Below are 24821 nucleotides of genomic sequence, written 5' to 3'. Positions count from 1 at the left end.
TATTTTACCTCCCATTTGCACTGGTGCACAATGGTTATGTGCAACAAAAAGCAGCTCATTGGGATCCCCAAAAATGTATCTACCCTGAGAAACCAGAGAAGCTCTGTCTACAAGGAAACCTAATCTAGATGAAACTTTTTTTCCTCCTTTCTGCCTTTGGCACATCTTCAGCACCCATTCAGCTTTTGGGTGTCCAGGAACAGCCCAACTCATACAAAACTGAAGCTAAGCAAATCCCAACACATACTGGGAAATATCCCCAAATCTCACGCAAGATCAGGGGGCATCAGCAACGGGACTGAGGCTTCAGGGATGTTTTCAGGCATCACAGTGCCTCAACCTCTCTTACAGTTTTGAGCCCTGTAACACACTCTCCCTCCAAGAAGAGTGGTGCTTGGCATGGCCTTCTCCCCACCCAACTCTCACCCCAGCAACAAAAATAAACGAAAAGTAAAAGAAAAGTCAGGCTTCATATTCTGGATGGATATTTATTTGCTCAACAGATTTTCTTTTTTTTTCTTTTTTTTTTTCTTTTTTTCTTTTTGGTACAAAGCATCCAGGAAAGCTTTTACTCCTCTTTTTAAAAAATAAAAACTAGGTTTCTTTTAAAAAAAGACATATGAAAAGGAAAAAAAAAAAAAAAAGTAAATTAATTGCAATTGTTGTGTTTTTATTCTGCCTTCCCCAACCCACCCACTTCCCTTCCCCTCCAATTTGGACCAATTTTCATTCTTTTCCATATATATTTAATAAAATAAATAAAGGGTTTTCTTTGTTGTGTATTGTAGTGCCATTTTTTTTTTTTAAACAAAGGCTTCATGGCTCAACATTGCAAGGTAATAGCAAACAAAAGGATTACACATTAAAATCCTCCCCCTTTCAAGACTCCCTCTAGCCCTCCCCTCCAAACCACGAAATAGAATGCAATTCAAGTAGTCTTTTTTTTTTATGTTTTAAATGTATGGATATATAAGACAAAGCAAGTACAGAACTGGTTAACAGAGTGTCCCCATTTTATTAGCAAGTGAGAGTATATCATAGGGAGATGTAATTGATTTCCCCCTTTTTACGGTTCCTAGACAGATAATATATATTATTTTAAAACCAACCTATTTTACAGCCCTCTGCCCACCTCTCAAACCCATCCACTCACCAAGTCCTGAGCCTCAAGCCAGAGACCTGCCCTTTCCCCCCATCCCGTGCAGTGGTGCTAGCCCTGCAGCCCCCTGGGTGCAGCCCCCCCTCCTCCACAGCCCTGGGGGTGCCAGGGGAGGAGGGCAGGGGGCACGGGGCAGGGAAGGGGGTCCGGCAAGAAGGACGCAAAGGGCAAGAGAAGGAAAAAGAGATGATGGGGCACGGAGCTGGCGCTTCTGCAGGGGCTCAGCAGCGAGGGCCTCCCACCCACCCGCCCACTTGCCAGAGCACGGGTGGGCGCGCAAGGCGCTAGGGTGGGGAGGAAGCGGTAGGTCCCCCGCAGGTCGGGAAGCCAAGCTCCACTGGGGGGTCCATGCAGACGCAGGGCCTCAAGTTGTAACTGGCAACACCTTCACCATTCAAAATAGTTTGTCTCTAGAACAGGTCCCTTTTAGTCTAAATCATGGTGTTTAGTTGTTGTTTTTGTTTTATTAAAAAAAGGATGCGTGTCAATGTATTTCTCTGTGTGCGTGCATCTGTGTACATGAGTAACAGCCAACTAGCTCATATGGTCATGACCAAGCTATATTTTAGAAGAGAAAAGAAACACATTTATCACACTTTTCCTAAAACGAAAAGCTAAAATTTCAAGTTCAGTATTCGCTATCTTGTCCTTCCCTCCCCACCCTCCCTTGCTATTTCTGGGTTTTTTCCCTTCCAACTTACTTTAGCACCATAACACATTTTAAACATTACAATCCCTCTTCAGATACTACACAAAATGTCCCATAAAAATAGTGCTTTTTTGCCAAAAAAGTTATATAATATATTATATATATAAATCAACTAAATCCGTTGCAAATGTGCAATGCAGACGCCTCCTCCATTTAAAGTGAGCATCAGCTCACTTTTTATTCTTCTTTCCTCTTTCCTTTTTCTTCTCTCTTTCTTGTTTTCTCTCTCCTGTTCCTCTCTTTCTCATGTCATCAATGATTTCAAAAAAGGTGCAAGTCGATTTGGAATCTTGTAATGAAGCACACACACAAAAATGCAGATGGGGGCTCCTCGGAACTTCTTCAGGTATGTTTTTTTCTTTTAAAGGTGCAAAAGAAAGTTATAAAAGCTAAAAAGAAAAAAAGTGGGGTGGGAATGAGGCAAAAAAAATGTATACCCCTCAATATATCTCCCCATTTGACTTTTGTTTTCACTTTATTGTCAAGAAAGACACGGAATGGACTCTTCTTCTTGAGAAAAAAAAAAGATTAAAATAAAAATATAACTTCATATCCTTTTTTTTCCCTCTTGCTCTTTGTCTTCTGGCGTTGGCACCGGGGGATGTCACGCAGCACCCGGCAGCAAAAAAAGTTCAAGTGCCAAAACTGTCCCTTTGCTTGGAAATACTGGGGGCGCAGGGGAACAAGACAGGCCCGGGAAACGCAACCACCCCCCCCCCACCCCGAGAGGACGATGCCGGGAGCGGCGCCGCTCGCTGCTGCCGCCGCTGCCGCCGCCATCCCCTCCTTGCTGGGTCAGTTCTTGGGTTGGGGCCGGAGCGGCCTGACCTGCCGCCCTGCTCCTCGGCTCGGCAGCCCCGGGGGACGGAGGGGCTTGGGGGCCGGGTCTCGCCAGTCCTCCCGCCCTTCCCCGGGAGATCAAAAATCGAGACGGCTGGTCAGGGTTCATTTCTGGGCGCCGGCCGTTTCGGGGGAGGCTCGTGCCGCCGGGGGCCTCTGGCTGGGCAGGGAGATGAGGGGACGGTGTAGCGCCCTGGCTTCCTCGGCTGCTTGCAGCCCCTCCGCCTGCCACCGGAACTGGCGAGCCCGCAGGATGCCGGGCACCTCCCGCTGCAGCCGCTGGGAGCTCTTCTTCTGCCACACGTCGTACTTGGAGTACTTGGTGTGCGAGGGCTTCTGGAAGGTCTCCTGCAAGGGGACAGGATACAACGTCAGCCTCACCACAAGCCTACCTGCCCCCTGGGCAGGAGTTCCGCTTTGACCTCCATCCACCCCTGGAAACATTTCCCCTTCCCTGGCAACATTCAAGGTCAGGCTGGTCGGCGCTCTGAGCATCCCAATCTAGTTGAACATGTCTCTGCTTATTGCAGGGGGATTGCACTAGACCTTTAAAAGTCCCTTCCAACACAAACCATTCTATGATCCAGCCCACCTCTGGTACCCCACCTCATTAAAAGCTGACTTTCTACAGGGTATTTGGCATACGCTGCCCACAGTGGCCATCTGTCAAAGGCTTTGCAGAAGCAACAGATCTTGCAGCTGTGGTTTGTCCTCTCCCATCTGCGGCCTTAACCAACTTTTCACTTGCTATTCATTTTGGAGAAGGGCCACCATCACATCCCCTACCTTGCTGAGCCCCGGCAGGCCCGCCAGGGAAGTGGCGGAGAGGTCACGTTCGGACTTGACAGACTTGGCACAGTAGGTTTCCAGCAGAGCCAGGTCACAGCTCCGAAAGCAGCACTCCTCCACGATTCCCCGGTTGATCCGCCGGTTATTTCGTCCCACCGGTCTACCTGCAACGGCAGAGACCCCGGCATTAGCCACAAGTGTGGACCAGACCCTTTTCCCCGCTCCATGGTGCCCAACCTCTTGCAGGCATCCCTCCACCAGCCGCTCGAGCCTGGTGGGTCCCACACATTTCAAAAATAGCAGCACTTTTCCAAACCAGCCCGCAAACCAGCTGAGTTTCACATTAAGGCTTTCCCAGACAAACGCTGTGGATGCCAACAGGGCTCCCCGCGCGCGCATGGCACTAATTAAAGGCGCTTTATATGGTGGTGATTTATTCCCCTTCTATAGCTCTGGTGCAGGCAGCCTTTTCAGGCACAGCTATAGTGAGGAAGCTCGAGCCCAGCCCAGCTACCAGGGCCGTCTTGATGACTACGACCATCTCTGATGTTAATCCTGGCACATAAGTTTTATTAGAAAGAAGCAGTGCGGCATTTCGGCTGCCAACCTCTTTCTGTTGGGTCGACGCTCAGGCAGGTGAAGCGAACCAAGGCAGCTAAATTTTACCAGATGGGACAGCTCTGAGACAGCTGCAGAAAGAATACAGGCTGTCGCACCCGCCAAGAATAGCTATTAATCTTAATCTTTTAATAAGTCTCGTATCTGACTGCAGAAGGATGCAAAAGCCCGTGTCTGGTGCAGCAACAACTGAGTGCATTTCATGTCATGGCTTAATGACTGCCAAAGCACTCCAGATGAAAAGCTTAGATGAATTTTACTGGTTTTCCTCCCGCTCTTGAAATAAAAGATACGGGCAAATTTGAATTTCTGATGCAAAACAAATTTGCTTGGGAATTGTGAACTCCAAAGCATAAACCAGCCCAAAATGAAATTACTTTCTCCACGTTTTCACACATGCCATGTTCTGTGCTTGCTCTGTTACAAGGTTTGCAGCAAGGGCTCTGCATGCTGCCATGAGCACCTCTCCGCAGGGCAGGGTGCTCTCAGGGAGGGGAGCAGAGGCCAGCTGGTGCAGGGCTCACAAACAGGATCCCATACTGCATCCTGGTCGTGAGAATGTGGACATGGGAAAAACTGAGAGTGAGCTGTGGAGGTGTGATGTCTAATGCTGTTCACTGTGCCATGCTCAAACAGGTCTCTGCCTCCCAGCCAGCCTGCAGGAACACACAAAATGGTCCGCGTTGGCCTGCATGACCTGTGATCCTCCCCATTGTACTCCAGATGAAGCAGGCACTGCAGTATTTGGCCTTGGTTAATATTTTAAGGGCCCTGGCTTGCAATGTGTTGACAAATTTCCTGAGGGGATACCCTATCTGGGTGCCTACCCTAAGTGCCTCCGGACAAAGTGTAAAGCACGGGAGTTTTCTATGGATGCAAGGAAAACCCATGTGTGAAAAGCAACCCCATACATGCCACGCAAACATACATGTACAATGCAAACATGCACAATGCAGCCCCATGTGTGCAATGCAGCCCTCCATGCATGATGCAGCCCTCTGTGTGCAACGCAGCCCTCCATGCATGATGCAGCCCTCTGTGTGCAACGCTAGTATGAAAAACCCCTTGACTGCACCTCATCATGGCCTCTGCAAGAGTGAAGCCTCTGGCAGCACAGCACCCACTCTCTGTTAAAATCAGCCCTGCCCACACTGGAGGGGAGCCCTGGGCTCCACACTGGTTCATCACCACTGTGCTCAGAGGTTGTGAGCACACTGGAGGGCACAGGGCAATGGCACAGCTGACTTATACCATGCAGCCCACCTTCAGGAGCCATTTAAAACACAGTTTTCCACATTCCTCCTCCCTGTGCCACCATCCTCCTTTACTTTTTCTACAAAAAAATGTCAGGTGTGACCTTTAGTCAGCCCCACAGGAAGGTGAAAAGGATGGTTCCTGTTTCGTAAAAGCTCAGAAAACGGAGCACTGTGAGTAGCTTAATTTCCTCTCTACAAATGCTTGTGGCCAACAAGTACATTGGATTGGGCCCTCCTTTTAAAGGGCAGGGCACGTGTTGGATGCCCACAGCCACAGAGTGCTGCCAGTGCCAGCAAAGCAGGTGGTGATATCCTAAAAAGAAAGGGGAGAGGAGCCAGCCTGGGGCCAGGTGAATATATTCTTCTTGCCCAGCAAGGTTCATGGGAGACATCCACTGTCACAGACATCCTGCACAATGTATGGCTCCTGCTCACCACATACTGACCCCAGCACCCAAACCTGCATGTGCAGCAGGTTGCTGATGCATTAGGCTGCTCCAGAAAGGTATCCTGAGCATGGGCAGAAGGAGAGCTTGCAAGAAAAAGAAAAAAATTAAAGTCACCCCCTCTTGCTAGCACACTCCCAGAGGGCTGCATTCATACTCCTGCTGAATGGAAGGTTGCACACGTGACGACAAGCACGGTTTGGGGAGAAGTTGGGGTTTTAAAAGGTTGACATGTCTTGACTGAAAAACAGAAGTTGCCCATTTGCAGCTATGTGTTTGCTTGGAAAGAAGAGGGGGGAGAAAAAAACAAGTAAAGCATTTCCACTGCCTTGTCATCAAGGGCACTTTCTGGCTTGGGAGCACATGGCAAGACCACAGCAGCACATGCTGTGAGCAGCCCTGCATTTGCAAATACCCAGGTGTGGCACTGCCTGCTAGAGCTCGCAACAGGGACCACAGCAGCAGCACAGCCCCTTCTTCCTGCCCACTGCCCCTGCCCAGCCAGCAGGCACATGCACAGCCCCCAGCCCCACCACACTGCCCCTTCGTCCTTGCACAAAGCTGCTGCATGTTGTTCCCCTTGCTGGAGCTGATGTCAGCTCCACTGCAACGGTCCAAGAGGACACGTTTCCCATTACATAACTGTCCGTACAGGTCTCGCCAAATGCCAATCCAATCCTCTGTGAGAGAGTTTCTTTAGGAAAAAATAATTAAAAACCAGCAAACATAACAAACGGATTTAGTCACAGAAAGTACCTGGAGACAACAACCCCAGGAAGAGATGCCAGGACGTTTCTGGCTAGAGCAATATCGCTGCTGACCTGGATTGGGGAAAGAGTGTGTTCCACACAATCTATGCACAGACTAAAGGTTGAATTTCCTGGCTTTTGCCCATGGGTTGCATTTCGATTTACCACCACTGCCAAACACAGGGAGGGTTTTTGCTGCTCCATCACTTGCCCGCAGGGGAGAGCTCTGTGGGCAGCAGGCTGTGGCACTCACAGTGACGACTGTCTGCTCCTGAGGAAATGCGCTTCCTCTCGGCCTCCAATGAATAGCTGTGCTCTCTTTTTCCCCAAACTGTGCTCCACCAAAACCTCCCACAGCTATACCGAGGGGCCGAGCCCTGTGGTGCAAAGCCCTGTGATGCAAAGCCCGGCAGTGCAAAGCCCTCCGGCTGCACGGGTTTATTCCCGTCTGACAGCAGGCGACCCCAGCAGGGAGAGCTGCGCATCCCCGCAGCGGTGCAAAGCCAAACCCGCATCCGGGAGAACCCGGAGGCTGCAGCAGGCTATCCCGACAGAGAGAGCTGGGCATCTCGGTGGCGGTGCAAAGCCAAACCTGCTCCCGCCAGGACCTGGAGGCCGCGTACCTGCAGCTCAGGTACGTCCCTGCACAGGAGGCGGTGGCGCTGCCGTGGCCACGAGGGGACAGGAGAGTCCCTTCCCTGGCACCGCCACCCCGCTGCTCCGGGCTCCCCACCCGACAGATGCCGCGGGGAGCGGTGCGCGCGGTGCGGGTGCCACCCTGGTCGGGTCCCCTCTCCTCTGGTCAATCAGGCGGCAAGCCGAGTGGAAGGGGACTTCGGGTGTAAACAGCCCCCGCGCCCCTGTCGCAGGAATGTCGGGAGCAACAAGGGGGCCTTTGTGCGACGCCGGGCCTCGTCCCAGTGCCCCCAGCCTGGCCCTCCCCCACCCCGGCACCGCGCTTTCCCCCTGCTTTTCCTAGTATTATTCAGAGGAGCGGCGGGCGCGCAAGAATGTGCCCTGTCAGCACAAGCGGCTGCAAAGAGCTAAATTCTTATCAGCTGTTGGAAAGGAGGAAACAGGAGCTGTTGTTTACGGAGAAGTCGGACGCTTTTCCCCTTGCAGCCCCTTCTGCCCTCCCTGCCAGTATTGCATGACATCAACTTCACGGCTGGGGCTTCCTCTCGACCTGTCCTGCTTTATTCACTCGGGGCTTCACTCAGCATCCTTCCGAGGGCCATACCGCCGTCACCGGGATGGGGGCCGGGGAGCAGGGAGAGGGGGTCCCGACCTGGCCACAGAGCCACACCAGGATGCCACCACCTCGCCACACCTGCGGGCCAGCCCTAAAATCTTTAAAAGTCACAGAGGGGAGAAGTAACAGTAGAGGCAGCGAGCAAACCATGCAGGGTGCCAACTTGAACACTCCCAGGACGTGGCTGCAGGGCTGGCATGGTGCACATTGCCATGCCCAGCCTGCATCCCATGGCCTGCTAACCCCAGCGCTGCCATCTCCTGCCCTTGCTGCTGCAGCTTTTTTGCAGTCCCAGTTCTCAGAGGCAGCTTCAACATCCTCAGTCCCAAGCCGCAGTAGAAAACTGATAGTGGATTTTCATACCATTTTTTGTTTCTTCCAAGATTGCCAGTCAGATGCTTGAGACAAGCCCCACCCAGCAAGCAGGTCCCACCTATACCTGCAGGAGCTGCCCGAGTCATTTACCTCCCATACAAACAAATAAGTTAGCACAGGCTGCTCTTCCTATGCTGAGAAGAGCTCATGACAAACAGAGGCTCGGTTTTAAGATGTAAACCCATGATCATGCAACATAACTGTGCCCTATCAAACCTATATGGTGACAGTAGTGTATCCATGAGAGTTTAAGAGTGAAGATGGATATGGTCAGGAGAATTAATCACTTTATGAGGCCAGCTGATGGAGGTAGAAGGAAAAAAACACAGTGAGATGGGGATGTCCAGACCTTTCATCAAGTAAAGCTATCCACCCAAATGTCTTCAGCCCTACACAGTCTGGCCAGATGCTGAAGGGGTTAAAATACTGCACTGGGGGGACTTTGCTTCATCTCCTGGGCACCTGGGCTCTCCAGAAATATTCAAAAAGAAGGAGGCGTGGATGGGAGAGGACACAAAAAAAGGACAAGAATCCTCTTGCAAACACCAGGCTGGCCACTTGGCATCAAACTACTTGTCTGCCTTCAAAAGTGTTTTTATTTTGGCCTGGACAGCTGGGTTATTTGAGGTGAAAGGAGGTCAGTTTGTCCATAAAACAAAAGCCCCATTCCCTTTCATCCCTAGAGAAAGGGGGGAGGGAAGAGAAACCATGGGAGGGAGATGGATGCTCCTCTATATATAAAGGGAGAGGAAGAGGTGTGAGAGCAGGAGAGGAGCTCACCTCCTCACCATGCTGGTAAGACCAGCCCTGGACCCACTGCCTTGGCTGAGCTCCAGCGTGGGGCTCATTGGCAGAGGAAAGGTAGAAGGGAAGATGAGAAAGGGCACCTGACATACAAATCCTCGCCGCTTGCTAGGCTCAGCAAGAGGAAGAAAGCACGCCCAGGGCCTTCCTAAAAGCACCGCCTGCCTGCAAAACCCGGGAGGCTGTGAAAACATCCCACTGCTCAGCTAGGACAGGGCAGCACAGTTGCCCCCAGCTAACTGCAAAGCCACCAGCAGTCCAGTCGCCTGCCCGAAATTACACAGCCCAAACCCTGGCTGCTGAGGGATGTGGGATCCCTGTGTCCAACCTCAGCAGGCAGCATCAGCCACATCTGTCTGAGCATCCAGGCTGGGAAGGGACATCCCGAGTCATCTCCTAACTGTGCAGCACCTCCTGTGCCCTGCATAGGCAGACTAGGATGAGTTAGGCTGGCTCTCAACTCCACTACTCCAAAAAGCTCCCTGTTACTTGAAAGTGACTTTTTCATTCCTTTTCCCAAGGCAGAGGCAAGACTGAAAAATGCACAGCACCATGTGCAGCTGGTATCTCCATCCTCTTCCTCCTCTTTGGGTCTTTCCTGTAGTCAGTCACTCTGCAGTTCACTGGGCAGCAAGACACAGTCTTCCCTCTCCCAAGCAGAGAAGGGGACCAAAATACCAGAACAAGGCATAACACGAGGCACATTCACCCACAGCTTACTGAGCATCCACCACTACTGGTTTACTCTTTCTCCTCCCTGCTTACCAGCTAAGCCATTGTACCACTAATGACAATTGTCCAAACCCCCAAAGCATCCTGTTGGAAAGCCCACTCCAGCAAACTGTCCTGAAGCCACCTGCACTCTGCAGACAAAAGCAACACTGCTTTTTTTTTTTTTTTGCACTAGCTGCACTGCACAATGGTAAGACATCACTCTTCACTGACAGGTTCACCAGCAGACAGCCAGGAGGCCACATAGCATATTTTGGCAGCAAGCTAGAAGCTGCTGCTATACCCAAGCGAAGCCTGCCCAAAAAGGGGGATTGCTTAGCTCCCTGTGTGCTCTCTGGACACAGCATTTAGGCAGCAAGGTTTAAAAACAAGCAAGGGCCCAAGCTCAACAGAGAGCTGGCTGTTATTCTTGTTATTTGAATTACTTGCCTGCATCACTGGTGAACCAGTCACCTGTGGCTCCTCAGCAATATTTGACTGCCCTGAGCATCAAATGCAGGACACAGTTTTCCCCAGGGACTAGACAGTCCCCAAAATTGGTGTGAGTGCATGTCATCCTGAGCATGTTGCTTTTCTCACCACCACAAAAAGCACTGGGCTGGGAAACCCCTTCTTTCCCTCCCAGCCTGGCTGCACCAAAGCAAGGCATGGGGTGGAGGCAGCACCCTGTCTGCCACCAGCAGTTGCAGAGCACTTACTGAAGTAGAAGCCCCTGTCCCCGCAGACGAACTGCAGCGTGTCCACCAGCTCCCCGCCGCAGAGGGTCTCTGCCGTGCCATACGCCGCAGCCGAGTCCAGCGCATAGGCCAGGAAAGCCAGCAGCAGCAGCAGCATTCGCCTCGCTGCACACATCCTCTGCACCTGGGGACACAGACACAGCATTAACACAGTGCAAGAGACCCCTCTCTGTCACCTCCCCCCTCCTCATGCCCCGCCTGCAGCACACCTGGGGTTTGCTGCCCAGACATGTCAGGATGCTGCAGGGAAGGACCAGCAATGCTGAGCTGGCCACTGGTGTGAGGCTGGTTCCCCACGCTCACCCCACCAGTCAGCCACTCCTGACAGACAAGGTTCACATTGAAGCATTTTTTTCATTGGAAAATCTCACTTCTGCTTACCTCTGAAAGGCTTTTAATTCCCTTGCACTTCCAAGAGCATGATTTTTTTTTTTCCCCTCCTCCTTTTACATAGGAAATAATTCAAATTACCATTGGCAGAGTTATTTCTTTTTTCAGTTCTGATGACACATTTTCATGCCCTGCCTGAATGCATGTTTCCCCAAAGCAGGAACAAATCGAGTTTCAAGCTGTCCTAGAGCTGCTTTTGAGGAAAGCTGGGTTTTGCCAGGGAGCAGCAGCCTTCACCCCATGCATGTGAGACCTGCACGACTGAGGCTCGGGTAATCAAGGGGCTGATTGCACAAGCCGTGTTTGCAGATGCGAGCCGGAACTGAGAAGACATCCCACAGGAGCAGCACTCCCATGGGAAACACACCGTACACATTACCAAGGACAGCCCAGAGGGTAACAGCTGGCATGGAGGATTAAAAAAGAAACTCCCTGGATATTTGCTAACTAACCCAAAGATTTCCCCTGACTCCACTCCAGCCAAAAGCTTTACCTCGATGTCAGCTTCTGCAGGTGTAAAGCAAGGGTGCTATTGCCTTGCTGGATGAAGCAAAACACATGGGTGCTTCCAAGGCATTAAGAGTCCCTCAGTGATGAACATCACTGTGTATAGACAGCCAAATAAGGATGGTGGTCAGACAGGTCAGCTCAAAACAATGAGAAGTGTGGTGAAAAAGCAGCTGGCATGGGGCAATGCTAAGTATCAAGCAGAGCATTGCTCTCCTTGCTAAGGCTCAGCTAAGATGCTGGGTTTCACATGCAGCCTTCATCACCATAGCATCTGAGCAACTCGAGAATAATATCAGTTAATGAATATTACCTCACCCCCCTGGGATGCTTGGAGATGGAGCTGAAGCCCAGGATAGATTAAATGACTTGCCCAAGGTCACGGGGGAAGTCTGCCACGCAGCCAGGAAATTAGCCCAGCTCCCCCGGGGCCCTGCTACAGTCTTGCCAGCAATAAAGCCACCCTTGCTACCAATTTTTTACTAGCACATAGTTCAAATAATTCCTGCTAGAAATGTGCTGTGCTCACAAGTCATGAACTCTTCTGAGCACCAGCAAGAAAATCCAAAACGGAGGCTGCAAAGTCTGGGTGGGCTGAGGGGGGCATTTCCTCCCCCGCCTTGGGCTTTGATGCCCATTGTATTGCACAGCCTGTGTGGGCAGAGACCAACACAGCTGGCAAAACCCCTCCAGGACTCCGGACAAGAGAGGCAGCAGCCCTGGGAACAAACTGGACTCAAACCAGCATGTGATGGGACCAGGACCAGCTTTTCCAATAGCACCAGTCCCTTAGGCCCACCTGGGAGGCTTTGCTCAACATTACACTGAGGAGCAGAAGGATGACAATGGCTGTGATTGCGCGACACTGCCGAGTTGTAGTGTTTTACCACCAGCATCTTTTCACCTTGACTTTTTTATCAAGTGTCCTATGGGTGTTTGCTGGGCCATCCCAGCATGACCACAGCATCACCTGCACTGCTTGAGTCATGTCCCTAGTGCAGTATCATTGGCAGCTGGATCTCCAAACAACAAGATGGTGATGATCTTGCTGCTTTTTTTAAAATTATTCTCCTTTTTCATCTTTTTTTACCTGCCACTCCTGATTGCTGGTGTCCCCAGGGCACAGGTAGCACCAGATGCTCATTGCCAGGGTGGCAGATGCACGCCAGCCAGTGCCACCACCAAAGCCCCTGACATGGGACTTCAGGACACCCCAGTAATTCCCCATCCCCAATTAGGCTTGCTCTGGCTGTGAGCACCACAACTAATGAGCAGGCCTCCCCCAAGCCAGAGCCAGCTCCCCAGAAGGGGCTTCCTCAGTGGCAGAGGTGACCAACATCATTTTTCCTCCACATCCAGTCTAAAGAAAGGGTTGAGATGCTCTCAAGCAAGAGGAGAGTGAGGTTTTGTTAGCAAGGCGATATCTGATGCCAGAGAGACCCGATACCTTCTGTGGAAAAAACCTTGCACTCCTCAGAAAATAGCTGCTCCTGCACAACCAGCGCCACAAGAACAAGGCAGTACCTGGCAGCCCGCCCTGCCTCCACTGCGAGCTCTTGTAGGGTGCCCACGCACCCCATAACTCCAGCCAGGAAGCCCCTCTGAAGCCATGAGGTCAAGGACGACCCCAGCACTGTCATCCAAGGCTGATGTGGAGGTGTGCAATGCAATGACGTCCCCCTTCGCTTGGGCATCAACCACCAGCCCTTTCCACTGCTGTCACCTTGGCATCTCCCTGCTCACTCCAACAGCTGTGTAATGAGAAACCAGGCAGCAAAGCAAAAAGCATCTTTATTTACTACCTAGTGCTGCAGTAGAACTCCAGCTTGATGGGGCTGCAACCCAACCCTGTAAGCTCTTCCCTCACGCTTTGGCCCTACTGACCCTGTGGAGAGAGAGACACCGAGCCTCACCTGAAGGCTAGACAGGCTCCCAAGGTGCTGTCACCCGCGCAGCACATCCCGATGACCTTTCAATCATTCTCCCTTCCCACTCCTCCTTAGCAGGGATGAGCAGCACCCATGCAGGAGAGCTCACACCTGCGTGGGTGCCATAGCAGGCACTGCTCCCCAAAATGGGGTGACATGGCACAACTGGGTATGCACAGGCCATGACCCAGCTGCAAGCACCATGCCAGCTGTCCAGGTTGCATGTGGCTTCCTTCAGTTGTCATGGCCAAATCCAGCGCAGTATTGTTAGTCTAAGTCCTATGCATTCCTCTGAGCCTTCATTCTCCACTGGAAGCATTGGACATCACTGCTTTTAGTTTCTGTTCCAAGCATTAGGACAGGGACAGAAGCCTCATCTGTAAAGCAGAATTCACACCGATGGCTGGAAAACCCTTGGTTTTTATTAAAAAGCCTTGCTCACCTGAGAGGTAACAGGAATTAGGCAGTGCGAGGTCAGCAAGGTGCTTTCCTACCGGACAAGGTCCCATGTCCACTAGGAGAGAGGCTACACCCAACAAAGGTTCTTTCTTGCCAAAGCAGGTTGAATCTGCCATGCCAGCTGCCATTCCCCCTCACATGCCAGCAGGGAGCTCAAATGCTCCAGGATGCAGTTTCAACTAGGGGCCATGGGAACAGCAGTGCCAGGCATGCTGGGTGCCCAACCTGGGCACCAGTTCCTCCTAATGAAGGCTTGGACCCCCCATGGCATGTAAGAGGGTGATGCAAGAGGAATTTCTGGGCTGCACAGGTGCCCTGGATCATACTGGGAATCACACCTGAAAGCAGCCTTCTCAGTGCAGGAGAGGCTCAGACAAGCCATCAGAGCATGCCAGCCTCTCCTTGCAAGGAAAGGGTCTGCTTTGCTCCCCATCCTCCATGTCCCTCTCCTGCCTTCCCCTGCATCCCTAGGTCCCTACACAAAGCTAGGCTGCTGCTGGAGCCAGCTTGGCCACAACCTACTGCATGCAGGATGGTCCCAGCTGCCTTGGGACTCCTGCACATGCCCACCTCACAGCACAGGCTCCTGCACCCATGGCTGGAGAACCCCAAAAACCTCTCAGCAGTACTTAGCCAGCAGGTACAAACCAACAGAGAGGGTCTTCTCTCTGAGTGGCTGTGGTGTGCTAGGAGCAAGCCCGAAGGCAAGCCTGCAGTGGAGCCACTTTCCTGCCCAAGGCTGTTAAATTGTTTGTTCAGGATTTGCTGCAGAATCAGTTGGATCGATGATTTCTGTCCAGCTGCTGGGGAGCTGGGGGCCAAGACACCACAATGTGCTACAAGGCTCTGTTGCCAAATCTCGGAGGACAGCTCAGGCATCCCTTGCATCCAGGCTTGTGCTAAGCCAACCAAACCACGGTGCCTCTCTTGGGCAACAAACATTTCCCCAAAAATGGAGACTAAACCTCCTGTCTGACCCAATTCCTTCTTCAGTCTGGCCTTCATTACAATTTAATATGAACAGAACAACGTAGGAGGGAATTGACAGATGGCCCAGTCTGCAAAATTTGGATTTGGACAGAAAAAAGCAAACCAAAAAATCTTGCTTCTTTGAGGAGCAGTACAGCATTTAAAAGGGAGCACAGCAAAAAGTCATGGGCTCAAATCCAGCCGTATGTGCAGGAGGGGAAAACCCCAGTTTGCACATATCAGCCTCCACCACCCTCCTCCCATCCCAAAGAAAGTGGGCAGACTGATGTTTTGCTACTCTGACGATTGCCTTTGAGAGATGCTGAGTGTCTCCCTGTTTTCCTCCTCTCGGAGGGCAGCCCCAGAAGAGCAGGGAGCTGATCCGGTTTCGAGTACAGCTCTCCTGAAGGGGCAGGACACAGGCACGCGCCAACCTCCCACATGCCAAGCAAGTGCCACTCCTGCCCACGGGTAACCTCACAAGGGGCCACAGCACCCCAAGGAGCCAAGTAGCAAAGGGCTAGTGGAGGCCAGCAAGAAGAGGCAGCTGAAAACCACCCAGGCTGCATCTTGGGCAGAGGCACTGGGATGAAGCACCCAGCGGTACCCAAAGGCAGAGAGGAGCCACCATGTGCTGTGCTGCAGAAAAGCCTCCCTTTTAATCTAAAAGAGAAAGGATTAGATTTCCAACCCTCAGCTTAGAAGAAGCAAGCTTCAAAACACAAAACTTTTGACCATCGAGCTGTCACACAAATAAAACCGACCCAAGACCCAGAGTTTTGCTGTTTAGCTCAGGCTTGAAAAAAAAACCCAAACAAAACTCCTGATTCTTGGCACCTGGCTCGCATGACATTTATATGGCTGAGGTTGGCAATGCTGCTGCTATTTTTAGCCCTTACTTTTTTATCTTCACTGCTCATCCCCATCAGCAGCCCACTCTGCCCCGCACTGGGGGTCACCTTTCCGTCTTTCATCCTGTGAGAAGAGATGCCTGTCTCCTCTCCCTTTGAAACAGGGGCCAGGACACGCAGGGGAGCATTGCCTGCACCCCACATCTATCAGTGCTGCAGCAAGGACTACCATAGCTGTGGAAAAATCAAGCTGAAAAAGGTGAATGGGGTATTCAGTACCATTTACTCACCCCACTGGGGAGTAAGAACGTCTTGCACAAATTTTGGTATGCAGCCCAGAAACATTTGATTTATTGCATAAAAAAAAGGAAATGCAGTCTTGCTTAACTCTTCTAAAGACAGCTGGCAGGACCCAGGGAAGGGATTTAAGTCCATTTTAGTAGCCTCACTTAACTCCTTTCTTTATTGTTCCTCTCTCCTTTCTGCATTCCCTTCCAGAACCTGGAGTATATCAGGAAAAGTTAACAGCAAGTTAAGCTGTTAAATCTGAAATTGTGGTGACTAGAGTCTACTGGCAAATGATATTCCCACAACACGTTGAACTTGCTTTATGTCTTGGCAGAGCGGCTTTAACTGTTTCAGAGCCAGGCTGCAACACCAAGGGGTATTTCTTTCCTAAGTCCCCCCACCTCTCCTGACCCCTCACATAAACGTGTCAAGGGAGGCCAGTATCTCTTTGCCCTGTTAAGACACACAGCGGCCTTTAAAAGCAAAGACAACCCAAAGAAGGATTGGAGAGGTCAGTTCCAGGACACGAGCGGGGAGAGGGTGGGCCACTTACAGTGCTCGTATGTACTGCTGGAAACACACCAACTCCTCGATCCCTCTAAAAATAAGACCTCACCTGCTGTGTTTGCTTTATTTAAAAAAAGAAAAGTATAGAAATGCTTTTCTCTGGTGCTCCATGAGGCAAGCCAGGCTCACTCCAAAGCCTATAGGAATCAATGGGAAGACACACACACACCTCCAGGTTGCCTGGTCAAAGCAACAGCCCTCCAGCCAGGCTGCAAAAAGGATCACCTGTCAGAAAAGCACTGGGACACTCTCGCAGACACATTTTGTCTCTCAAATGTCATGTGGCAGTAGGAGGGGACCTGCAGTGTCAAATCTTTTATCCCTTAATGAATTTTCACAGGAGCCAGGATAGCCCCTTTGAAAGGCTAAGTGAAGTTGTGTGGGTGTTGACAACATGGAGCAAGATTTACAGCTCTGACCCATTCACCCCCACCAAAATTGTCAAGTTGAGTCCAAAACAGCTCAGTGAAGCTCAAATCCGAAGTATCAGTCAGTTTTATTCCTCCAGATGTCCTTAGCACAAAGTCACCCTCACAAAACCCCATGACCCAGGCTCCTCAACTCCACTCTAAATCAAGGCAAGAGGAGGAATAAAAAGCCAGTACGCTGAACCCTGCAAAGTAAAAGGAAAAAAGCCACACACACATCCTGACAACAAATGGACCCAAAGAAAACCAGACCTTGGCCTTCCAGGTACATCCCAGCATTTGGAAGAAAACTACAGACTTTGTATAGGAAGCCTTGATGGAGGGTTGAATTGAAAGCAGTGATTCTCCCGAGGTATCTATTTAAAACCACCCACACAAACCGTGTTTTTACACTTGATTGCTCCACGCCGCCTGAGTGAGACCTGGCGTATCAGAAACGCTGCTTAAGTACCACTGGCTCGAGGCAAGGCAACCACATCTGCTGGTACAGTTACGCTAAATTCTAGTTTCCTCATGTGCCCGAATTCCCTACTGCTCAACAGACTGCTCAAACCTTTCCAAGTTGTGCTCTTAAAAAAAAATTACTGTAGGGAAAAGAAACTGGGAAGGAAGAAGAAAAAGGGAAAAAAAATAATCACACAAAGTCTACGGCTGCATGCCAACCATTAACTCTCACTCCATTTTGGCTTCGCTGTCTTGTTTTTCCTCTCTGTATTTTTATCCCTCTGAGACCGAACACGCCGCAATGTTTTGCAGAAGAGAGTTTAATAGTCTCCCCGGTCCCCGAAGCCGGAGAACTGCCTGTCCCTTCCCTTCTCCGCGCCGCGCCGCTGCGAGCGTCTCCCCGCTCCCAAAACAACCCCGGTTGGCGGGAGCGCCACGGGCAGCCAGGGCCGCGCAGCCCTGCGTGACCTCGCATAGCCCCGGCCCGCCAGCCGGCCCGGCCCCCGCACGGGCCCTCCGCGCATCCCGCACGCCGCGCTGCCGCCAGCCGGCCCCGAACGCCCCTCCGCGGGTCTCCGCGCGGGACGGCCCCGCCGCCGCTCGGGCGCGCAAGCTGCGCGCAAGGGGCCCCGCTGCCAGCATTCCCGCTGGGAGATGCGAGGGCCGCAGGCAGAGGCAGGCGCAGGCAGCGGCGTGCTGTCCCTGCCGCCGGGACGCGGCCCCCCCCGGGGATACCCGCACCCTACCGCGGCGGGCCGCCCCGCCAGCCCCGGCTGGGCCGGCTCTCGGGATCCCTCTAGTGACACGCCTGGGGACGGCGGCCAAGCGGGGCCGGCGCGGCGTGGCATGGCATGGCGTGGCATTGGCATGGCATAGCGCGGCACGGCTCTGCCCGCTGTGGCACGGTTCGGCATGGCGTAACACAGTGCGACATGGCACGGCTCTGCCCAGCACGGCTTGGCACGGCACAGCGCGGTACGGCTGAGCGCCGCTCTGCCCGGCTTTGCGCGGCACGGCTCGGCACGGCTCTGCCCGGCTCGGCACGGCGGAGCCCTCGGCCCCTGCCCGCGGAGGGCGGCGCGGAGCGGCGCTTACCTTGGCGCTGCCGCTGCTACTCTCAACTTCTTGCGGCGGCGGCGGCGGGCCGGGGAGGAAGGCAGGCTGCCGGCAGCGCTCATCCGTGTGTGCCCCAGCGCTTGACATGCTGCTCTCCTGCCCTGGCAGCAGCGATCGCGGCTTTGGTTCACCTTTCCCGCTCCCTGGCTCCTCGCCTTGCCTTTTTACTATGTCACGTCCCTGCTTGATTTTTGTCTGAAGGATGTTATTTTGTTACAATCAGGTATTTTTGTTATGCTAGAGAGCGAGCGACCTTTTCCTTTCCTTTCCTTTCTTTTTTTTTTCTTTCTCCCCCTTTTTTTTTCTGGTTTTCTCCCCCCGTTTGTTGTTGGTTTGTTTTTTTTTTTTTCCTTCTCTTTCTCTCCTCCTGCTTTGGCTGCCCCTTGGGTGGCTCTCACTTGGTGTTTACGGACTGCGTCCCCCTGGCTGGGGCGGAGGGGCCGGCTGCCTGACTGCTCGCTGCTCCCGGCTGGCTGCCCCACGAGCGAGGAGACAGGCAGAGCGCTTCGGCTGCCCCCCTTTTATACCCCCCCAACGGGCATGCTCTGACTTCCCCAGCGAGCACCAGCCCGGCCACGCAGCCAATAATCTTGCAGAGCGGTCTAACCCCCTCTCTTCCCTCCCTCCCTCTCTTCCTTCCCTCCTTCTCTCTCGTAACCCTCCGGAGTCCAGCTCAGGGAGGGAAGAGGGGACAGAAAGTTTCAGCCGCACGGATTGTTCGCGGGCGGCTCCTGGCCGGGGGCTTTCACCCACCCTGGCCGGCCCCGGGGGGGCGGGGGGCTGCGCGCATCCCCCGCCGCCCCGCAGGTGAGGAGGTGGGGACCCGCGGCCCGAGCCCCTGCCCAAACTGCTGAGGGGCATCCCCTGCGTGCCGCTGGCTGCCGGGTGGCGAGCCTCGAGCCCCGGGGGATGAGGGAGGGCAGCGGGAGATGGCCTTGCCCACCCGGCTTTCGGGGGTCTCTCTAGGTGAGCACAGGGCACAGGTGCCTACGCCTCGTCCCGCGCCGGCCCCCGCACTATCCCGCAGGGCTCCCCGGCGAAGGCGCGGGCGTTCCAAGTGCCGGCTGCACGGCCTCCCTGGGCTCTCACGCCTGCCCGGAGCCCTGCCCCGCGCTACGCGCCCCGGCGCGGACCGGGAAGCCCCTCGCCTGCGGACAGGCGAGCCCCCGCGTCCACCCGCCCGCGTCCCTGTGGACAACATGGTCGCTCCCTCTCCACAAGGCAGCGGCACTCGGATTTTGCACCCTGTAGCGCACCTTCCCGTGCCTGCTCACTAGGTTGCCTCTGCTTCCCGCTGGCTTCTGCAAGCGAGCACAGCTGCCTTTAAGCGAAAGGGACTTTTCCCAGGCTTCGCCGTGCGTGCACAGCAGTGCGCGGGCTGAAAGCCTTCCCGCTGCTCCGCCGGTGCTGCACGGCAGTGGCGTTGTGCTGCATTGAGCAAAACTCGTCTGCTCGCAAAGACCTGCCTGCCAAATCTGCCGCGCTGGGGGAGCGGCCACCCCAGGAGAGGGGACCTCACTCGGTTTCCTCCAACAGCAAAGGCAGCCCTGCCCAGCCCTCAGGTGCCTGTACCCTAACCCCTGCCTGGTGGGTGCCCCTTCGCAGGGACATGCAGCCCAGGTTGAGCCTCGGGCATGCACCCTCCTCGGAGTGGAGAGGAGCAGAGCTGCTCGAAATCAGGCAGCAAGTTGGTCCGTCTCAGGTGACACTTACATAGGTAGTGGCATGAAAGGGCATGGATGCAGCAGCCCTCTCCCCGACACCCCCAACAAGCAATTAAGAAAACTTTTTTTCTCTCTTTTTTTCTTTTTTTCTTTTTTTTTTTTTCCCAAGTTTGCATTTTTTCTCTCAAGGAGGGAGGGCTTGGTGCCTCTCTGAGCAGTCAGAATTTCTCTCAACACACTCAAGACAATGTGAGCAGAACTGATGCTTTCTCACTAGGCTTTGGGTGTCCTTTCCCCCCCAACATCGTTTCTGTTCTCTGGGTTGTCCTCTGGGCTGTACTCATCTGGGCTGTTGCTGCGTATTCCATCCAGCAGAACTAGTGTCAGGGCTGTGGACTTCAACCAAACATTGGCACCGCTGGGAAAAGAGTTGCTGGTGAGAAAGCCATTCTGTGCACACCAGAGTCAAACACACTCGTCAAATCTCAGCTCCTACAACGACGTTTAAGCATGTAAAGAAGTGGCCTGGCCACCAAAGAGACTGAGCGTCTGCCAATATGTTTCAGGGCTCCAAACCTCTCCCCAAGAGGCATCTCCATTGATGCTTACCTTTGGCTTTAGGAGTTTCTCCTAGATGACCGGGACTCAGTAAATTCCAGTCGTGAATCCTTGCAAACCACTCGGCAGAGCTGGTCTTAACAAAGAGCAACCACCCTTCCTCACTGCAAAAGCAAAACCCCATCAAAGGAAAGGACCCAACCTTGGCAGGGGGATAAGCAGGGCTGTAAGATACTGTTAATAGCTGAAGGAGCCCAGCTCCCTTCCCCCAGCTCACCACAAGGACCTCCTGAGAGTAGACAAAAGAAAGCTTGGAGGGTTAATCTCCCTGAGAAAAACAAGTGATTTTCCAGTAAACAACTTCAATAGCAAACAATGGGGGTGAAAAATAGCGATCATAAAAAAGTCTGCTCGGAGGAAGAGGCAACCCAGTAAGAGAGGTGTCTGTGCGGCTGGGGGAAAAACAAGGCAACAGTTTGGTGAAGCTTCAGCGGCAGAATAAACCCCACAAGTTGCCACTGGATCTACTTGTGTTTGTGCCTTTTGATCTTTTAATTGCTTCTTAGTTATCCTTCAGTGCAAATAAATAGTGCATTGTGTCAAGAAAGAGGACGGGGGTGGGGAAAGGAAGAAAGAGACACAAAAGAAAGAGCTGTCACCCAGAAGAGAAAAGGAACAAGTTCTTTACCCCACCTTTAAAGGAGTGAATATATCTGTATTGGGGGGCGGGGGGTGGAAGGAGGAAAAGGGGTTAGGATTAGAAATCAAAGCGAAGTTGGAGAGAAGCACATTAAGCCTCGGGTATCCTTACAGTAGGAAGAGGGAGGTGGTAAAACCCTCTGGGAGTTTATTCGGTGAGTTATGAGAGGATCGACGAGTGTAATATTGTTAAAGGTCAGCCTAAACCTAATTTAAACTAGGGATGTGTGACCTCCGCCCTTCATTTAATACAGTCATAAGAAACATTAAACTGCAGATAGCTGGAACAATAGCTGTCTCCACCCCAAACTCCAGCCCCTGGCATTGCCTGCAAGGAGGGCCTGTGAAGGAGAGCGGGAGGAGGACCGCTAATTGCCAAGAGGCTTGCACAAAGCACAGCATCCCAGGAAACATATTTGGTTTGCAAGTGGGTGGTGCTGCAGCAAAGTATCACCTGAAACCGCTGGAAATGCAATAAAAATAGCCCACCATGTCTTGAATTTGTCTGGCCTCTGTGATCATCGGCGCAGTTCAAGAGAGAAATTGCAGCCATGGGTTCCCGCTAAATTCACAAGGAGTAAGGACACTGTTTGCACAGCAAAGTCAGCCAAAGCAAGCTGAAACTAAATTAATCCGAAGTGTGAACTGGAATAAAAGCGATGCCCTGAAACAAACGGGATAGCCAGGAGAGAAAACTTCTGTTGCTGCAGCATCTGTGGAAGCACCTGGGCAGGCTGCAAAGCCCCTTGATGGCGCTGCCCATCTGAGCTGATCAAAGCAGCTCGTGGGTGGCCACCAGCATGTGGCAATGGACCAGAAAGCTTTCTAGAGAATGGGGGAAGAACAGGAAAGCTTAGGCGAGCCTGGACCTTGCAGGCAGGGATGTGAGCTTCAGCAAAGACAGAGGAATGTAAATAGCTGCACAAATACAGTGGTCGTGGGCCAGGGTGGATGTTAGCGATGCTGCTGGTAAGCTGAGCCGAGCAGATACCTTCAGGGAAGAGGACATTTACATGACTGTTCCCTTCCTCTCCACCCATAATCTAAAGAGGGGAGAGGTCACCCGATCCCAGCCCACCCAAGACACCCTGCAAAGCTTGTTTGGCTTATTTCACAAATATACCACAACTAAAAAGGTGGGCAGAACGTGGATTTGAGGTGTCCGATGCAGCTGCTCTGCCTACAGCATTGCGAAGGTACCACAGTTTGTGAAGCACCTTAGATTCTCATGTTCAAGAGTGAGGACAACCAGGAGAAGTCGGACTGCTTTACTGACATGTCCAACATACCTGGGCAAAGCAGGCTGAGGTGTCAAAGAAAAGACGAAAGGAGGGTGAGGGTGGGCCATGGGATTGGGTCTGATGTCATTGAAAACTAAGAGAAAAAGTCATCTCTAGAGAGAATGAAGAGTGATTAGCCTATGGCAGAAGAATAATTGTACTTGTCCCAGAGCATTTTTCAGTGGCTTTAAGAAAGTGATACCTTTTGTTTTGTACAACCCAGGAACCTGACAATAACACCGTGTCCTTGCATGCTGCTAAAATATATTGATCCTGGGGCATGCTAAACTGTTGGAACAGAAGTGATTCATTGGCTAAAGAGGATGTGATATATGGAAGGTCCCTGTGTGAAATTGAAGTCAAAGAATTATCAGTGGGAGAGATAATTCACCTGGGGCCCTTGGTCAACTGCTCAGGGCTCCTGGCGGCCCTAGATGGGGACAATATTTCGGGGCCATGCTCCCAGCCCAGAGAGTTTCTGCTGCAGAGTTGTTATATATGGGAGGGGGAAAGCAGGATGCCCTTAGATATCAGCAGAGACTTTTTTTTTTGGCATGTTCAGAGTGAAAGAGAGGCTCTTGTAGCAACTTGGGTCCAGGTCTACTCATGCCTCGGAGCACTCATTTGACTTAGGTGTTCAGGAGGGATGTTGGCAGATGCATCCTGAGGACCTGGAGGGTGCTGAGCATAGCAAAAATGGAGTTACTCCAATGTAAGTTATTGCACTGTGCCGGAGGAATTTGTGACAGTGGTAAGAGACACAAGTGTTTTCACCCGTTTATATGGAGGACAAACTGCATTTTTTGTGGGCTGAACAGACTTGGTATTCCTGTAGCATCTTTTAAAATTCAACATCCCCAGCAATCAGAGAAAAGCTTCAGCCTGAGAAGCCTCGCTTGGCTCAAGAGGCTGTGCAAAGGAGGACTTAGAGCAGGGAGGTGTCACGGTGACTGAGTGCCAGGTAGGAATTGAAAAAGCACAAAGGAGGTTCAGCAAGTGAAATTCAGTGGGTTTGCTTGTTGGGATGCCATCTGCAGCATTGCCCAAAAGAAGGAGACCAAAGGGTGCCAAGGTCAGGTGATCCCAGGAAGGGAGAGAAGTGACTCCTTTCACCCCACCATCTGTGCAACAACTAACATCTCTTGGTCATCCCTTGTTGCCACAGTGGACTCTGGCTCAGCTAACAGTTTCCCAAAAAGGACTTCCAAGAACGATGGAATAGGGTAGATAAGAAGAAATGCCTGTCATCTTCCCCAGCTTCTTTTCATTGCAGAGGAAGCTTGGAAGGCTCCAAGTTTTGTCTGATTATTTGTGTCAAAAATGTGCAACAAATACAGTAGCAGAGAAGGAAGATGGGTCTGTGCCTATATTAACAGCTAAGCACATCACAATTTCCTGTTTTCCTTATTTATTTTTTTAAAGCATTTTCATGAAAATACTCACTGGAATGTCATGGGGAAGAAGAGGTCCAAACTCATTTAAGGACCAAAAAAAAACTCCAGGAGGTACAACTAGTTCTTCCAAGCACCAGGGAACAAAGTTGACCCTTTAGAATATTGTGCAAATATGGATGTTTCTACAGAGCAAGCTCTGAGTCAAAACCCCTTTGGACTAGAAGCTCTTTGGGGTGAAGACTGCACCCCATAGCTATGTCCCTGCAGGGACAGCCTGGCAAGGATATTCTGGGAAGGCAGCACTTGTAGTCGGCATACTCGTGTTCCCTGGGGAGGATCTGAACAGTGGGAAGGTGGGCTGCAGGGATGCCACCCACCCCTGAGCAAGAGCATGCTGTGCCCTCTAAGGGTTTCTGTCTCTCACTCCCCAGGACAGCACCCTCACCCAAACTGCTTTGCTCTGTCCTCATGTGGAAAACTAAGGGTTCACTCTTAAAAATGTCTTATCCTGTTCCAAAGAGCATCAATATGAACTGATCACTCTGGCTGCATGTTGCAGGATCCATGAGCAAAAGCAGGTGAGCTCTTACTAAATTATTTTAAAATTCTTACTAAATTCCTTTAAAACAAGAGACACAGCAGTTGTTGCTGAGGTCCTCTCCAGCACCTTCAACAGAGCAGCCATGGCTGGTGGCAATGTCTGTGATGGGCCATGCTGGAAGTGGATGCAGTCCTTGCACTGATTTTTCCTTGGTGCAGCTCTTGGAGAGCTTCCCCTTGGCCTTGTCAAGCAGTCAGCTTGCTCAGCAGAAC

General features: G+C 52.1%; 1 protein-coding gene across 1 annotated transcript; it reads right to left on the bottom strand.

The window, feature by feature from the left end:
- Positions 1-462: 462 nt before the first annotated feature.
- IGF2 (insulin like growth factor 2) lies at positions 463-18894 on the bottom strand. Its single transcript, XM_051621597.1, has 4 exons — positions 18393-18894; positions 10428-10590; positions 3495-3661; positions 463-3056 (listed from the first exon to the last, which is right to left on the bottom strand). Exons 1-4 carry the CDS (start codon positions 18498-18500, stop codon positions 2814-2816), a joined length of 681 nt encoding a protein of 226 aa, XP_051477557.1. The 5' UTR covers positions 18501-18894; the 3' UTR covers positions 463-2813.
- Between the last annotated feature and the right edge of the window lie 5927 nt (positions 18895-24821).

Source organism: Apus apus, chromosome 5, assembly GCF_020740795.1.
Source record: "Apus apus isolate bApuApu2 chromosome 5, bApuApu2.pri.cur, whole genome shotgun sequence".
NCBI classification, from domain to species: domain Eukaryota; kingdom Metazoa; phylum Chordata; class Aves; order Apodiformes; family Apodidae; genus Apus; species Apus apus.
The sequence above is the reverse complement of the archived record's forward strand: the minus strand, read 5'-3'. Positions and strand labels throughout refer to the sequence as shown.